General features: G+C 44.9%; 1 protein-coding gene across 5 annotated transcripts; it reads left to right on the forward strand.

Annotated features, from left to right (window-relative positions):
- The first annotated feature begins 4,292 nt into the window (after positions 1-4,292).
- On the forward strand, positions 4,293-18,729 carry LOC111847837 (ras-like protein family member 10B). 5 transcript variants are annotated; one of them, XM_023819390.2, is made up of 5 exons: positions 4,293-4,644; positions 4,910-5,001; positions 6,077-6,677; positions 11,244-11,368; positions 12,437-13,048. In XM_023819390.2, the coding sequence occupies exons 3-5, from the start codon at positions 6,387-6,389 to the stop codon at positions 12,711-12,713; spliced, it is 693 nt and encodes a 230-aa protein (XP_023675158.1). In that variant the 5' UTR covers positions 4,293-4,644; positions 4,910-5,001; positions 6,077-6,386; the 3' UTR covers positions 12,714-13,048. The 5 variants fall into 5 exon arrangements, with proteins under 5 accessions (XP_023675158.1, XP_023675156.1, XP_023675160.1 ...); XM_023819388.2 differs by having other exon boundaries at positions 4,293-6,234; positions 6,336-6,677; XM_023819392.2 differs by lacking the exon at positions 4,910-5,001.
- The last annotated feature ends 26 nt before the right edge of the window (positions 18,730-18,755 follow it).

Here is an 18,755-nt window from a genome sequence, read left to right on the forward strand (position 1 = left end):
AGTTGATCAGCATGCAATAAGAATCAAACCAGCAATGTCACACCAAGACATTTCAGTTGCTTTAGAAACCGTGTGACGGCACGCTTTTTGTAATACTCTTCCATACATCAGAAATCTAAACTGGGAAGAGGGAAATAAAAAAATAAAAAAAGTTGGACCACCTTTAGCTTTGATTATCGCGCACATTTGTCATGACATAGTTTCCACAGGCTTATGCAACATCTGACCCTTTATTTTCATCCAGATTTGCATTAATTCCTCATCGAGATCCTGTATTGACAAGTGAGTTGAACCACTCCATAAAGCCTCCTTCAGCACATCCCAAAGACCTTCAATGAGGTTAAAGGTGACCAAGTCATGTGTGAAAATGATTCCTCATGCTCCCTGAACCACTCTTTGACAATTCAAACCCAATGAATCTTGACATTCTTGTCCTGGAATATGCCCATGCCAACAGGGAAGGAAAAAAATCCATTGATGATGGATGGAGGTGTAACCTGGCCATTCACTAGATTCAGGTACTCAGCTGACGTCACTTTATTGCTGCATAATGTTGCTGAGCTGTAATAGTGATCCAGTCATTGGCTCTTAAGAATTTGCTGATATAAATTCAAATGGTGACTTTTTTGGCCGGGCAGTGTACAAATACCACTATGGAAATTAGAGGTTTGTTTACCATTGTAAGCTTCTGGTTTGGGGGCAGATGAGTTTTCCTTTTTTTCCATTAGCTGTTGTAATAATCATAGATTTCAGGCATATTTTAGTTCAAATTTTGGCTAGCCTACAGGGGAAAACATTGCGCTGTTCCTCGGCCTGAGACCATGTGCACTGGTTCTCTTCTGGGTTGAGGGCTGCAGAGTATCCTGTAAGGTATGGGCACAAGTCAGGGAATAACCCAGGATGGAATTTACACCTACGGGCAATTTGGCAACTCCAATTAACCTCCGCATGTTTTTGTACTGGGGGGGGGGGGAAACCCCACGACCACACAGGGAGAACATGCGAACTCTATGCACATAAATCCAGGGCGGAGATTTGATCCCAGAGGTTACTACTGCTAACCACTGTGCCACCTTCCACCAATCACTTCTAAATGATGAAATGACCTTGTTCAGACAAAAGGCATTTACTGCTTAAGAATGGATCACTATGGTCACATGCTGGGCAGGGAGCAAAATTTCCATATCTGTTCCTCTGCAAAGTGCTCAACTGAACCATATTGCCCACATTACTCTTGGACAGCAGGGTGGAATTGTCAAGACACCCCACCGTCTCGGCTATTTACAGCTTTCGCCTGGATTCCCACATGCTAAACTGGTGTAGAAAGAACTGGAGAAAGTTGTTTACCTGGAGGTATAAGAACACAGTGCCACTCATGGAACAAACAAATTATGGAATCCAGAATAAATCCTGACATACAGAAGTCTTCCTTCGAACAGATAGTTTATTGGATGTGTTGAGTAGAACATTACAGAGGTACCATCTCATGCAGCATCATCTGAAGCAAAATTTATACACTTGAATTTTTAAACCTGTATATGATTATGTTTCACAATATTCAGGCTTCCCATATTAATAAAATTGTAAATAAACAGTGCAGTAAATTTTTAAAAAGCTGAAATGCGATCATTGTATAAGCCAAATTTGCAATAGCGTGCCGTAATTTTTCTCAACCTGATAGATTTTCACTGGCTTTCTTAAGTCGCTTAAGGTTTACTCATGCAATTCCTGTCGAGTCAGTAAAAGGTGCTTCTGCTGTGGCTTTCAGGCTCTTCAGGATTAAATAGGTTCCTGATTCTTGTTTACATCATGTTTCCTTCAGTCATAGCAAGCTTTGGTGTGCCTGGTAAGAGTGAGTGCCTCTGTAGCTCAATTCTGTGATCACCATTCTGTGATCACCATTCTGTGATCACCATGTGTGACCGTTTGCCCTTTGTCTGTTGGGTGATGCGCCATCATGGTTCGCACCACATGTCCAGATTCCCTTTCTGACCAACATTTCTGCAAGATGATCCTGCAAGTGTGTTACTGCCAGGTTCCACAAGGGCAAATAAAACATTAGCTTCCTTTTCATGACAAGACATTTCAACTAAGTGTAAGTAATATTGTGAATTGAACGTTTTTTTCTATATTTTGGTCAGACTCTACTAATAACTGAGAGCTACTGATATCTGACCTCCCTCTGGCTTCTGTCATCAGTGTGGTTGCTCCACTTTGAGAAACAGCCACATCTTTTGTTTGGGTGGCATTTTGTATCCCTGTCTTCATGATTAAATACACTCTCAGGGACATTGTTGTACCATTTTCCTGATCTCTCATATTTTCACAGACTTTATTCCTGACTTGTTTTGACGCTTCTTTCATCTTTACAATTTTGCCTTCTTTTCTTGAAGTTCACTACCTGACCATGAATTTGTCATTGGTTTTGTTAGAAAATTATGACATTTAATTACTGCGCAAAGATGAATGAATTGTGTAGGACTTAAGGTAATTCCACCAAACCTATTTAATCCAGTTTTGCTGTATCAAAGGATTAAATAAGTAAGCAATTATGAATTTCTGTTTGTGATAATCAGCCTATTTCTCTATATTAGTATGTATGCACAGTATTTGTGTTAGGGTGCCCTTAATTTCAATTGTGAGCTCGCTCCATCTCATTGTAATCCACTGTCCAGTGAGTGCAATTTCACAAAGGCAGCCCCGTCAAACAGAAATCTTCTCAGATGACAGGACAGCTACATTCCCTCTGGCATTTTTAGTATAAATCCAGCCAGAGGCAAACTGACAGCTTTGCCCAGTTCTTGTAATTTCTGCAACTGTTCTCTGAGAGAATTAGTAAAGCCACAGCCTTCTTAGTGTCGGCAATTGCACACAAACAATTAGATGAGTCAGAATAAGTATTTGGAACAGACAAAAAACTATGAGTAAGTGTATTGATCCCATATTAACTTTTGGATGAAACAATGACACCACATCCATCCTTCCAACCATCTTATCCATCCATCTATCTATCCATCCATCCATCCTGAAATGGAAATAAAATAGTTTCATTCATTGTGTTTGATTCCTGCTAAATTTAACAATTAAGCATCCGTTTGGAATAGTTACGTCAATACTTTTACCTTTTCATCTGAGCAGTTTCACCTGGCCCCACACGAAGACTGCCCTTAGGAATAAGAGATAACTTGTTGCACAAAGACACCTCGGGTAACGGAATGCTTATCTGACATGTATTTGACAGGTATGAAACAAGTGGTTGCCAAGCAACAGTGGAGCAGGAATGCTGTTGCTAAGAGACAGCCGCTGCACTGCCCGCTGGCAGTGGCGTTTACACACGCTGCTTATTCTGCGCTGTTGAGTAGAGCGAGCAGCAGCAGCCCAGATGAAACTGATACACTTCCTATGAAGCTGAATGATGTTTGAAATAAATCATGGCGCCGCTTGCGGCTAAAATAAAGGATGTTCCTTTGTCAGTTTGGAAATGGGATGATAATTAATTACATATTCTCCCATACAGATATCTCATTTTATGCATAATGACTGTCATTTATAAGTAGTATTTGTGGCAATGCAATTGTCTAATAGGATACAAAAGCGTTACTAAAATGGCACACTGAGTTGATATTAATTTACAAAGAACCTTTAATCAGTATTGCATTCCAATTTTAAGTAATTGCTCTGAGAGGAGAAACGTGACAGGCGGCTGACTAGGCGGCCCTGTTCCCGCCCACCTCCAAAGATGGGAACTCGAATACCGCCTCCGCCCTGCGTGCTCGGAGTTTCATGTTCGCTCCGTGTTATGCGGGGGACCAACTCGTAAGGTTAGACTAATTGGTGTCTCTAAATTCATCATGCAGATGAATGTATGATATGCATATGACTGTGTACGTGCACCTGTCCACCGTGTACCGAAACCTTGCTGCCTGGGAAAAGCTCCGGTTGCGTCTTGATGTTTTCCAGTCCCCGTTTATGTCTGAATAAAAAGCTTGCACTTCGAAACCGCAAAAGGGTAACATTATTTTTATCAACATCATTTTTTACATATACCTTAAAACTTTTGTTCGTCTCGGAAACTTGAAACGAGCTACGTCGCCACGTTCTTGTAGAATCCAAATACATGCAATATTGATAGAAAAAGGGGCAATCTACACACCTATGCCTTTATAAATCTACTCAGACTACTGTTTTTCCAGTTCAGTACTGAGCGGTGTCATTTGACGAACAGATATTTAGTAAGGCATTTTATTCCGAAATAAATTTTGAAGTTATTTTTTTTTTTCTCAGCCAGCTTACTAACGAGTGCGAATCTCAGGAACGCCAGCAGCCCCGGCGATGGAGCGTCAAGGTCGTATAGCTGCTCGGTAAATGAGACGCTGATCGCCGACGCGCTGGTTTTTGTCTCCCGTTATCTGACGTGCGCAGCGACCCTGTGCTGCGCGCTCGTACAAACCGGCACGTAGAGGAGATGCGCTCCCTGCAGGCGGCGCCGCAGCGCGGACACCTGAGCTGCCCGCTCGGGAGTGGGAGGCAAACGGAGTAAAACGCTTTCATGGGGTCTTCATAGTCGACAACGCGTGGGGACCGCGATCGCAATGTCCGGGGTTTGCGATCGGCTCACCGAATATAATACCTAAGCTTACCAAGGTAAGATAACTACACTCGTTGCTTTTTCCTTAGTATATAAGACGTTCTGTATTCATTGCGTTTACACGTAAAACACACTCCGCAATCGCCGCAGCCATGCGTATTTGTACATCGGCACCATCGTAGGTGGAACATCACGCTCTGCATACCTGCAGATAAAGTTATTGGGTGTTAAAATGTTTCAGTAAGATTAATAGTGAAATTAGAGGATGAAGTGAATGTTATCATTACGCCAAAATGCCATCTACCCTATGGTGAAGGATAGCTGTCAACTTAGTGAAACTCCACTACAAACGCGTCAGGCACTGTAATCGAGATGATGCCTCGTCGCCAGTATAACCGGCACTCGTAGACTGGGTAAGTTTTTCTTTCTTTCTTTCTTTCTTTTACAGTATATTATTAGAATTAGTAGCCGAAATATCACTTGATAGAAAATTGCGCTGCTGTCTTAACCCTTCACTTATTCCGTGATGTTGCAGTTTTGTTGAGTAATCACCAACGTAGTACTGCTGCTTAACATTACAAAAGAGACTTTCATCTGCATATTCTTCATCTTTTTCAAGCTTCAAATAAATTCCCTATAAATATCTTAGCCGTTCCACTTAAGCCTTGCTGACCTGGTTTAAGAGTACCGGTGCGCGCGCTGCCATTCTCCTATATGGTGTGATTGTTAAATAAAGCAAAGAGTATATATAGTCATTATATACTGACATTTTCTCAGAGTAGCTACATTGTGTGTTTTCTCTAGGTTTTTGTAATTATTTAAAATCAAATTGCCCAACCTGTGTTCACCTCATTTTCACTAAGGGTAAGGGTGTGCGGATCGCGAATTTTTTTTATGCTGTTGTTTTAATGAGAATATACTGTAAACGTTAGCTGTGCAGCATTATGCTCTCAAGCACCCCTCTCAGGCATGATGAAACATTATCAGGGATGAAGTGTTAATCCAAAACGGGAGGCGTGCCATGGACAACTTAAAAAAAATCGTCAGACATCATTAGGTGGTAGGTCATGGCATCCCTAAGCACTATTTGAGAACATGCTTGGGTTTGCGATTGTATTTGCATACAAATGCTAGAGCTTTCCTTCACTGCTGACGGCAGCTCTGCAGAGCGGCAGGCAGCCGCGTAGATCTCACTGCTACAGCAGCGTCGGGGCCTTGATTGGCGGGAACCCAATCATGAGTAGTAAAACTGACGTCTCTCTCCCCAAATGGATGTTGTCACAGCTGGACTTTACTGGAAACCAATGGATACTTCCACAGAGAATTCTCACTACTATCTTGTGATGGTGAATTGTTGTTAATTATCCACATATTTTATTTATGTTGAATGACAAAGATATTCTATTCTATTATATTATATTATACTCTGCACTCATGATGAATGCCACCCTTTGCCTGCCTTTTCTCAGGATGTTTTCTTGAACCTAGGAACGTGCCATCGCACCTCGATTTCTCGTTCAGTTGCTGGGCGCTGCCTCCCCTGCTTACTCTCACGCGGCGGGAAGTCCGAGCGACTGCATAGGAATGCAGCGGATCGCTTGAGGACGGGACCAACGGGGATCTCCTCTCCAGAGCCCAAGACACGGGTACGGATGTGAGGCACGCCTTGGGCGCTCACGCCGCTCTCTCTCTCTGCCGCTGTCCGCAGGGGTGCTGGCCTATGAATGGGACTGTGTCGTACCCGCAGCCCCTGCCCGTGCTCCCGCTGTAACTATGTGGCATCCGCGCTGCGCCCGGAATGCATTGGCCTGCAGTTTGCGAGAACCGGGAGGGCGGGGCGGGCAGCAGAGGCCGAGGAGGTGGCCGGGGGGGCATGCCCCCTCCCTTCAAGATCGCCGTGCTGGGGGCGCAGGGGGTCGGCAAGACGGCAGTGGTGCGACGGTTCCTGCACGATGACTACAGTGAGACCGGCACGCCCGGCCACACCCGCCAGGTGCATCTGTCCGCCGCCGTTCTCAACGGGCACGTGCACGACCTCCAGATCACCGACTACCCCGCCATCCCCAGCTTCCCTGGAAGCTCGCTGCAGGTACGCCGCTGCTCCCAGCACCAGTTGGCATGCGCAGCACATTCAGCCCCGTAGGCCACAGAGAGGAGACACACATTCTGTTCTCATTGTTTTCCACAATAAAAGTGATGCAGACATTAATAATGAATATTTGCTATATAAGGTTAACATTATAGGGCAACTCCAGTACTATGAGTTTAATATTGCTGTTTATAGTAATAAAATGTGCATACACACACACATACACACACATATATATAGTAGAATCTGTAGATTAGTTTTATATATAAGTAATATGTAACTATATATATATAAAAAACTGATCATGGAGATTCTGTGATGACTGTACTAAAGTCTATTGCTGATACCTAGCCATATAAATATTACATTTCATACAGTCTGTTTCTTTCAGGCTCAGGAGCTGTATCATTCTGTGAGGTATTCATGAAATGTGGTAACAAAGTGTAAAATGCTGGAATGCCTGTCATTGTTTGGGTAGAAACCAGCTCATTATGAGCTTTTTGTAAAAAAGACAGTAGAATCCCAGGTGCTTTGAGTACCAAGGCTCCTGTCCTGCCACAGACTCTGCCCAGAGTGTCTTAACATCCCTGTCATGCAGATGGTATTTAAGTGTAGATTTCATGTCCTGCTTGTTTTTGTCTGGTCGTGTTATGTGTTCTATCATTTTTTATGACGCACCTTGCACTCAATCTGTTACGCCTGAAGCCTGTTTTTTTTTCTTGAAGATTCAGCTATTCAGCATCATTCTGTCTATTTTTTGCATCGCGGCTAATGAATCTCCAAAAATAGGCGTGCTCTCCTTTGATTCGTCGCGGTCCATTTGTTTGGATAGCGGCCTGGAGTTGTTGCCTGAAGCTCTGGAGCACGTTGAACAAGTACCACTTACAGATGGGTCGTGTGCCATTAGCGGAGTGCATGTCCCTGATTGAGGGCCGTGGGCGGCGTCCCCAAACACTACCCTGGATGACTTTGTTAATTCAGAATTCAGACCCGGATGGATTCAGATTTCTGATGGGTGCTGCGGAATCGGTGCCTAGTAACAGAAGAGGGATTTAGGGCAGAGACCCTCAGAGTGGCACATCTGCTTCCTGCATCACTTTTCTGCCATCACCAGTATTTCCTGTTTGAGCCTTACTTGCTGGACTGGAGTATGAATATCACATGCTTCCTAAGCATCTGATAAGGTTATGGAAGGTGGGCCTGTTTTTTTCCCGGCTCCTACCCATCATGCAACACAAAAGAGATGAACATATCATCACCTGTATCTCTAACATTGCAGAATTATTGCAAGGTCGCAATTCAAGTAGAGCCATGTCCCTTTGACGAATGGGGAGACTCCGATTCCGCAAACCGAATGAAGTGATAAACCTCGACTTGGTTATTTCATTGGGAATGTGCAGCATAAATTTTATTGTATGTTTTTTTTCCAAAAATTGCTTAAATGCAATGAAATATTAGTAAGTATTGTCCGATCAGCCACACACACCATGACTTGACACTCAAAGCTAATGTCTACAGAGCCTTGCTTGTTGCATAACAGATTTTTAAAAGCAGGACGTGAAAGGGCTGTAAACAGACATGATGGCTGATCGATTCCCTCGCTTTCTGCTGGGGCAACTGAAATTGTAAATGTATTTTTTTGGGGAAGTGCAGTGCTTTAAGTTGCTCTGGTGTGCATGTTTTTTGCTGGAGTTGCACATCGTACCTATTATTTTCCTTGACGACATTGTCTGTAGTGTTTTAATGGTGTTTATTTTAAGCTTCGGAAAGTAAAGTGAAAATGAGAAAGAAGCAGCAGCCATATTGGCCATTAATGTTTTCCAATTTTCTCATTTTTTCACTCTTATCTCCCAGTCGGCCAAGTGCCTTTGAGCCTCTCTCAGCCTTATATCATACATTTGCATACCTCACCCATATTTTCTTTATTATTATTTCCCTGCAAATCTTTTATTCAGTTTTTGTGCAGATCGTGTTTTGTTTATGATTTTCTAAGAAGGAATGAACAAATCCTGCCAGAGCATGATGCAAAAGAACAAAAAAATGAAATTACACAATGATTAGCTGTAGGCCTCCCATTGGTTAACCCTGTACAGACCTCTCATTGGCTAACCCTGTACAGGCCTCTCGTTGGCTAACCTTGTACAGACCTCTCGTTGGCTAACCTTGTACAGACCTCTCGTTGGCTAACCTTGTACAGACCTCTCATTGGCTAACCCTGTACAGGCCTCTCATTGGCTAACCCTGTTCACTTTATTAGCTGATATGCCATGCATTTGTGTAGAGGTACAATCGCTGCTGTGTCCCATACCTGTCAAGTTTTGGATTTGAAAATAAGGGAAATTTTCCAGTACCCACCGCGAGCCATCACACCACCCCAACCAAGCTGTAGTATCCCTTACATTTTAAGACAGGTGTACAAGAAATCTAAAATAACTTGTCATTTTATTTTCATTACACATTTTCTTTTAATTTCTCATGTTCACTCATGTGGCTCTCTGGCCTTCACTAATGACTTATTATACAGATTTGTTGCAGACTTTGTATCGTTGTTGAAGTCGTCACAGAAGGTGAAAGTAACGTTGTTTTTGGCACACAGCATTGCCATTTTAACCTCCGCATTTATGATCTGGTTAATGTTGTAAATGACCTGCAGTCTACTGCAGGTGGCAGTTCTCGCGATGCTACTGACAGTTCAGTTTGGAGAGGCAGAGGAATTTTTTTTAAATGATATTATAATACGGGAGATTTACGGGAAAATACTAATATGGGAGGACGGCGGGAAAGAGGGGTAAAATACGGTAGTTTGCTGGCCAAAACGGGAGACTTGACAGCTATGCTGTGTCCATATCCGTTTCCATAGTTTGATTTCTTGCCTCTGTTCCCGTTTGGTTTACCATGTCATTGCATGTAATGATGACTGCATGTTATCAAAGGTGAGCACATCCTGCAATGGGGGCTGTGTGTGCATTGAAAATGCGATGGAATGCTTAGGATCCCGCAATGCGTTACTGGTGCCCCGCTTGTGTGTGGGGTGAGCTCCTCCCCCTCATTCACCTGCCTTCATCCTCCCAGCAACCCCCCCCCCCCACTCTCCAAGGTTGACTAGGGTCAGAGGTTAACAGGTTAACAGGTCTTCTGCTTGTGGAAAAAAGTGCCCTGTCATCTCCCGCAATGCGTGCTGTGCTGTAACTCTAGGGACTCTACGAGCACACTGCCTCTCTGCTGAAAGGGAACATTCGTTAAAGTGATAGCGGTAGCATCCGTTGAAGTGATAGCGGTAGCATCCGTTAAAGTGATAGCGGTAGCATCCGTTAAAGTGATAGCGGTAGCATCCGTTAAAGTGATAGCGGTAGCATCCGTTAAAGTCATAGCGGTAGCATCCGTTAAAGTGACAGTGGTATCATTCGTGAAAGTCATAGCGGTAGCATCCGTTAAAGTGACAGCGGTATCATTCGTTAAAGTGATAGCGGTAGCATTCGTTAAAGTGATAGCGGTAGCCCTGTTTAGAAGCAGGCATGTTCTGCCTGTAGAGTCACATGGCTTTTTTATGACGGGTCCACACTAGTACTTCTGCAGTTAGCGCTTCTTCCACACACCTCTGGGGATCTGGCTATGAATTTCCTGTGCAGACCCATCCAGGATCTACCCCAGCTCAGTGCTGCCTGGGATAAGCTCCAGGCCCTCATGTCACTATCCAGGATAAGCAGTCGAAAGATGGATAGACCATATTATAATAATTATTACTTTTATTATTATTGTTAATTATTAATCCTTTTTTAACAGCCTTTTTTGGTCTGAATTGTATCTTAAATTACTCTCCAGGAAAATAAGTAATTATTTTTCTGCTCGATTTACTCATATGGGTGGAGTGATGGCATTGGGAAGGTTGTTGGTTCGAATCCTGTGAATTCCAGAAGTGTTTCTACTCCGTTGGGCCCTTGAGCAAGGCCTTCAACTTGCAATTGCTTCGCCCTGGGTATGACATTAATCTACATCCAGCCCTATAAAGGGGTCCTCCAACTTACAGGGAATAATATGGGCGTTGGTGGCAGGATTGGCACTGCAGCCACTGGAAAAAACTCACATTGTTCCATTCCATTCGAACTAGTGTGGAGGTATCACCCGCTGCATGACTGCACTCGGGTTCTCATCCCTGAGTTGGTGGGTCATGTGGTAGGTGCAGCAATATGCTGCATTAGCGTGTGCTCCGTAACTCCTTTACTCGTATGCTGTGTCCTGTGCTATAGCACACAATTTTATCTGGCAGGTACATTTGAATGCAGAAGGAACTAGGACTGCTGATTATTTGCATAGATACCGTAAAAGACAACGTAATACATTTAAAAACGGCGGCAAGTGTTATTTCTACAAATATAAAAGTACAGGGACTGCTGATATTGTCACAGTAATGACGGTGCAGCTGATATGTTTGGTTTTGTTGGAATTGCACTGGCAGTAGATTTGTAACTATGTTCCAGTTCTCCATGTGTTTACATTCTCGCTGTCTCTTCCCGCCCACTCATACCCTCCCTGTTTGTCTCCTTCTCGCCGCCCCCCCACCCCCAGGAGTGGGCCGATTCCTGTTGCAGAGGCATCCGGAGTGCTCACGTCTACATCCTCGTTTACGACATCTGCTGCTTCGACAGCTTCGAGTATGTCAAGACCATGCGGCAGCAGATACTGGAGACCAGGTACATGCCAACCCCCCCCCATCCTCCCCCCCCCCCCCCCCCACATACACACACGACACACCTGCATGCCCACGATCTGTAGCCCATGTCCCATTAGCATTCAGAGGGTGTAGGAAAAAGCAGAAAGTCAGCTGCTCACAGCCCTTACTGAGGTGACGAGTCGTCGATCCCTTTTTGTTATCTGCTAATATACTGATTCCAAAAATATACCAACGCCCTATAAATAGCCACCTTTCCGTAAAAACGTTTGGAAATTTAGCTCAATTATTGCCCTGTTTCTGCACAGTAGTTTCCCCCAAACTTAGAGCTGGCAGTAATAATATTAATTTGCATTTGGGTATCTTAGATCAGTGTTTCTCAACCCAGATGGTCCACGTTTTTGCTCCCTGCCGGAAAGTCCACAACTTTCTTAGATTAATAGGGGACTGACATATCAGATGTGATAAAAGTGTTCCTTTAACACATGCATTTCTCGATGAAATTATGTTTCGAAAGTGCCGTAGGATTTCCTTAAGCTTCTGTGACCTTGCTGGCCTTCATATTGTCAGATTCATCTGTGGGCAAAAGATCCAGATAGAAGCGAGAATTAGTTGATAAAAACGTACAAGAGAAGTCAAAACAGATAGTCTTGATCGGTTGGGTTGAGATCTAATCTATTGAAGCTGACGAAAATGTGGCATTTTGAGATTACCTTGACAGACCGATTTTCCAAGCGACACATCACTCTGCACCTCGACGGCAAGTTACAGCGGTGTGAGTCAGTAGCAGCCAGGCGGCATACCGGAGATGCGTCTGTCAGGGATTCGCTGATTGATCCTTAGTGCGGTTGCTTCAACCCCATGAGCGCGGTCGCATCATCACGTAGACAGCGAGGCGGGCAGTAAGTCCCGGGGTTTTTCGTTCCTTTAAATGCACTTAATGCTGCACTTTAATTCATAGATAACCCGTCAGGCACGTCTACGCTTTCACCTCACCGTACGGAACATCGAACTAATTCAAGAGGTTTGCCGCCCGTTCAGCCGCGGACGCCTTGACAGCACTGGGGATATTCTTCTGCCTTCTCCTCAGGTCATTGTGCATGGAGTCGCGTTTGCCAGCTGCTTGCCAGCCCCATCACAGTGGCCTTGTCACACGGAGAGGCCAGGCGTCACCTCCACACCTGACAGCTGTCGGTGCCGCCATGCCCCCCCGCCAGAGCACGGGCAGATGGGGGGCGGGGAGAAGGAGTCGGAGTCTCCATGTGACAGATCTCCAGCCTTTATGCTGCCTCCACCCCTCATATACCAGAGATGCTGAGCTTAAAGGCTTATGGTCGCTGTGTACAAAGCTATCCGCATGTACATGAGTTACTGCCGTCAGAGTATGTTAATCCCAGCAGACAGAGGTTGCCCACGTTGATGGGATTTGGAGAAATTTGTACATGGAGCACTGTCTCCTTTTGGTGCCTCCCAGGGAAAAGAGAAAATTGGCAGGAGATCGCTGGCTTCTGAACATCTCCCCTGGGATTCTGGGAGAATTGTTCTCCCAAATATGGGCGTTAAAGCGAGCATGTCACCAACACTGGAAGGAGGTGGGAGCTGAGGACAGGAAGATGGGGCATGAACCCACGATGCCTGGCGGGGGGCAGGTTGGGGGGTGCAGGGTCAAGGCGGTCAATGACCACAATGAATTCCTGAAATGGTTGGATCCATTATAGCAAGTTTGTGTCTGATAATGACTCGTTAAGTGTAACTGTTATGAATTAATGAAATTCAGTGTCCTTTTTCAGTGGAGATTTTTGAATTGAGTTAATTGAATTAAAATCAGCGTCCATTCAGTGCGATTCTGTATTTTGACACATTAATTACAATGTTCTTAATGTATTTCTTATTATGAAATAATTACTTATTTGATGCTGTTGATTGGGGTGACAGTAGGTATCACTGTCGCCTCGCCCCTCCAGATTTGGGGTACAAACAGTATTGGAATTTAAGCTCACCTGCCTCTTGTGGTGAGTAATTTATGCACAGAGCGAGTAGCAAGTACAAAAAATTGAACACTGCTAGTAAAAAATTGCATGTCGGCCTACATTTATACTGAAGTAGTCCTGTTTTGCTAGTAGCAAAAATTCTTTAGTTCCACCCCTGGGTATAAATGCTGCCTCCACGCTGTGTCTATGTGGAGTTTGCACGCCCCCTCCCCCCCCCCTTGTTTTGGAGGTTTTCTCCAGCAGTCCAAAGTCATGCTGTCCGGCTAAATGGCTGCTAATATGGTTCTAATATGAATGTTTCTGTAGCTCAGCCTTGGGTGCCATGTTGCTGTGATAGGCTCCAGCTCCTCGTCAAGATCCTGACCAGGATACACAGTTAGGAGACGCATGGATGTTCTTAAGCGATAAATCATTATGTCTGAGTGCAATGAAGCCATTGAATGTAGGGTCTGAGCAGAGGTGGGTAGTTCAGGTCCAGACAGTAAAAATCCAGACCAAGATTTTGTTTAAAACAACCAGCATAAATAATCATAGTCACAGAATACTAAACTGGCTGGTTGAAACAAATTCTCAGTGTGGACTTTTACTCTCTGGGTCCAAATTACCTACCTCTGGGTCTAAGGAGCCCAGTCTTATAATTGGCTCTGAACAGGAGAAACAATCTGACCAACGTAGGGAACTCGTTCCAGCCCCCATTTTCTTCCTTCTGTTTTTCCTCTGCTCTTGATCTACCCCAAACTCAAAACCTTCTGAACAAGATGAGAAACTCTGGTCGGGCCAAGAGCGGGGGTTTAATAACACTAATAAAAGACATTGTGCCATTGATTAAACACATTTGTAACTCAGACAACGAAAACTGCTTCTAACAAACAGAAACAATGTGTAAAGAATGAAAGGACTAGTCGATATTTCCGATCAGTCGTGATCCACATTGTTGAGATGACTAATGTTCTTCGGTGAAATGTATCTGCCGGTTTCCATTGATGTTAATGACTAAGAACACACCCCCAGCATACTAACCCAGGCTGGCTAGATGCCAGCTTACTATGCCTTTTGTAGCACGAGTGTCACGGTGACTCATGCCTGCCCTCCCCAATCCCTGTCACTAGGCTGCTGGGAACGGCGGAGACCCCCATCCTGATCGTGGGCAACAAGCGGGACCTGCAGCGCGGCCGTGTCATCCCCCGGCACAACGTGTCCGACCTGGTTCGCAAGAGCTGGAAGTGCGGCTATGTGGAGTGCTCGGCCAAGTTCAACTGGCACATCCTACTGCTGTTCAGCGAGGCCGTACGTAGCGTCGGCTGCGCCCGCTGTAAGCATATCCACGCCACCATCCGCTTCCAGAGGGCACTGAGACGTGAACGCTGCGCCCTCATGTGAGCACTGGGCCTTCGAAGTGAGGGAATGACCCCAAAACTCATTACGAGATGCGACTATGATGGTCCAGGACATCACTACATTGCAACAGCCCCAACTGCTAAGCACCAAAAGTCCCACTCACTTTCTGCCCTGTATCTGTGCTGCGGAACTTTATGACAACAAAGGAAGCACAAAGGCTCATTCTCGGCGGACTCCAAGAAGTGCACAGCACCTGCCATGCCAGTGCAGTCGGCTAAATCTGCAATATCAACTCGAGAAGAAGATTTGGTATTCACTGTTACTTTGAAGATGTATTCTTTGCATATCCTTGACCAGGGTCTGCCGGGAAACAACTAGTTGTTCTCTGTCTTTTGGCTCTTTATGACGCCACTTCCTCTTCAAAGAGTTGAATAAAGTTACAGAGATGCTTATTTTCTGAATCAGACGCAGACTAAAATCACAGTTTCATCCAGCTCTGCAAGAGGTCCTCCAACTTGCAGGGAAAGATTTGGGGGTTGGTGGCAGGATTGACACTCCAGCCACTGTAAAAACTTAGCACAGCTCTGACAAAGCTACTCTTAGTGGGAGTAGCTCTGCTGCAGCCACCAATGGGAAGCTTGCATGCATCATGAAGGGGATGAGGGAAAGCCCTCGGGGGCCTCATCCCCGGAGGAGTTGAAACCACCAGGGAGCCAATGGGACCAGACCTGTTGGGAATTGGACCTGGTGTGGTGCCGAGGCATCACCTGCTGCACGGCAGCACTTGGGTCCGAATCTGAGGCGGTCCATCCGGGTAGGCGCGTGGAACGTCTTGTCTCTCCGGCATGATGACCATCTTCCTCTGCTGTCGGTGGAGCTTCATAAACACCGCATAACAGTGGCGGCACTCAGACCAGGAACTGGTGAGATCGCTGTAGGTGGGTACACCTATTATTGGTCTGGTTGCCTTGATGGCTGCCATACTCCGGGAGTTGCTGTTGCTGTGGCGGAATTACTTCTCCCGATGGTGTCCAATGTCACTCTTTTCAACAACTATATTATGAGACTCCGGCTAAGGCACTCTCCGGGTGTACACTCTGACCACAGTGAGTGCTGTCTCAATGAGGTGACACTCCTCTGGTCACGGGTGACTTCAGTGTGACCACTGGCACTGACAGGGCTGATTATGAGGATTGTGTCAGTCCCCACAGGTCTGGTGATTGTGTTGAAAGTGGCTCCATGTTCCTTGACTTTGCAAAAAGTCAGCAGCTGTGGGTCACTGGATCCTGGTTCCAGTGCCCTGAGCCGCATTTTATCCACAAACAGGATCTGTGATCAATTGTTTGCCTACCAGCAACCGGAGCAGCCTAGTTTTATGCCTAAGAAGTCAACCGTCTGCATCCTGGCACTGAGGGTTCTCACTGAGTGCAAACATGAATATTGGCAGAGTTTCTTTGCAGCCTTTGTTGATTTACATAAAGAGTTTGACTCTGTTGGGCAGGCTGCCCTGTGGGACATCCTGAGACTTCGCGGGATCCTCCTGAAGTTGCTGGACATCATGGCCGGCCTGTACACTGGTACTGTGAGTGCCGGGCAGAGTGGAGGCAGAATCTCTGCATTCTTCCCAGTTTGTCAGGAGTGTGTTCTTGCTCCTTCTCTGCTTAATGCTTGCATGGGCTGGGTGTTGGGCAGGGTCATGGGGTCCAGCAGCTGTGGGGCATCTGTTGGTGAAGAAAGATTCACTGATCCAACAAAAAGTCGCACTGGCTAAGGGCGTCTGCCAAATGCAGTTAATGTAAATGTAATGCTGTGGTCTTCGCATAGTCAATGGAGGCTCTCATCAGGGCTCTCGAGTTAATGATCGAGGAGTCTGAGTGTCTGGGCTTGTGAGTGTAATGGATAAAAACCAAGATATAGGCCTTCAATGACCTCTTGGGCACAGCCATCAGCAGTGTGTCTGTCTGCAGGGAGAACGTCAACCACATCAAGAGTTTCACTTACCTTGGTAGCGACATTCATGTCTCTGATGACTCTTGCTTTGAAGTCAGTAGAGGGACTGGGAGAGCATGGGGATCATGAGGTTGCTGGAAAAGGGTGGCACTCCAGATGTCTTTGTAAGAAGACAAAAGTCCAAGTCTTTAGAGTCCTGGTGCTCCCTGTCTTGCTGTATGGCTGTGAGACATGGACGCTATCCAGTGACCTGAAATGAAGACTGGACTCCTTTGGTACTGTGTCTCTTTGGAGAATCCTTGGGTACCACTGGTTTGACTTTGTGTGCGACCGAGTGGTTGCTCAGGTAGTTCCCAATGAGGCACATTACCTGCATTGTGAGGAAGTGCTATGGCACTACGGCTATGTTTCCGATTCCCTGAGGGTGATCTGGCTCACAGGATCCTCATTGCTGAGGACCCGAGCAGCTGGACCAGGCTAAGGGGACACCCACGTAACACCTGGCTGTGGCAGATAGACGGCCGTTTCTGGATGGTGGGACTGGACTGCATGTTGGCCTGGAGGGTCGCCAACCAGGATCCTGAGGTGTTTCATTGTGTGGTGGGATCGGCAACGCGCTGTACCAGTGCATGCTTCCCAACCTTGACCTGACCTGACAGTCACACCCGTCCCGCAAACATTACACCTCAGTCTAATTCACTCCTGTGTAGTCTGTGCCAGTAGCTGTGTTGTCCAGTTATCGGCGGACGTCAGAAGATTCATTAATAACTTTCAACGAGGCACAAGAAGAAGTCAGAAGAATTACTTTCTTATATTGTTCCCTCAGAAACTATATCCGTTAATTGTAACTTGGTTTGACATTTTTCATCCTCATTTTAGACTGAAAACTTCAGCCAAGGCTAATGGGTCTTTAAAGAAACACTCAGTCAGAGAACATGTTTCTGGATATCTTATTCAGCTTCGGTCCATTTTATTTTGACTTTTTGCATAACTGAGCTTCCTATGAGAGATGTATTTTATTCCATTATTACATGGCTGAACATAATATGTGTTTTGACTTTAGCCCATCTGTCCTCGTCACCTAAAATATCCTCCTTGGGAGATTTTTTTGGAACTTTTTCGAGATCCCTGGTAACACTTTACTTGAGGGGGCATAAGTAAATGTTACATTTTTTGTACTCGCTCTGCATCTAAATTACTCACTGCAGGAAGTGAGCGACACTCTTACTTAATGTTTTTATTAACCAGTAACTAATTGTTAGTTATGCACTGATCCCATGTTCGTTTATCATTAAATCATCATAATGGTTCACGAATTTCATGCAGTTACTATATTTGTTCGTGATTTGTAGTTGAGTAGTAACTGAGTAAGTTATTTGTGCCACCTCAAGTATAGTGTTACCAGATCAGCTTTATCATTCTGTGTGTTTGTGAAACATTTCCTTCGGCATGGACTGTTTGCCTTCTTGAGTTGTTGGATGGTCAATGGAAGATGTGTATGTTGGAATTAAAAAAATACAGTTTATCCTTCAGTGTAGGGGGGGCTTTTAAATTTATTGGCCTTTATTTCAGGTCCTGAATTCGGTGGGTGAAGTTCTTGGGATCTCACTGTAATGTGGCACAATCCCTCCTCGCATACAGGACAAAATGGTTCAGCGGTTTCCAAAATGTCAGGTTGATACTCTTTCACATTCATCCACATATTGATGCATGTTAGGACCTAAGAAGAATCCTTCTATTTTCTAGTTTCTGTTCCTGAAATAAAACACAAAGCAAAGCAAATGACTAGGCCTTATATCTGATGTATGAACTGGATACAGATTACTCACTCAGGTTGATTTTCTGTTGCAGCTGTACTAGCATGCCTATTTATACTGCAGTTTCACTGTAAATTAAACTTGGCCCACAGCTGGCTGGCTGAGTGATCTTCTGCTTGCCCCTTTCCTCCCTCCTCGTTAAATGATACCTTTTGCTACATTGCAGTTCATTGGCACTTAATTTCTTAATTTTTTGTATTCCTTAGCCCTTAGACTGGTTATTAAAATGTATGTTTAGTATCACAAGGTGCATAATGTTAATAAAAGGAATGTGTGAGCATCATAAAGACTGTTAATATAATATATAAAGTGA

The sequence above is a fragment of the Paramormyrops kingsleyae genome, chromosome 18, assembly GCF_048594095.1.
Source record: "Paramormyrops kingsleyae isolate MSU_618 chromosome 18, PKINGS_0.4, whole genome shotgun sequence".
In the NCBI taxonomy this organism is placed as follows: Eukaryota; Metazoa; Chordata; class Actinopteri; order Osteoglossiformes; family Mormyridae; genus Paramormyrops; species Paramormyrops kingsleyae.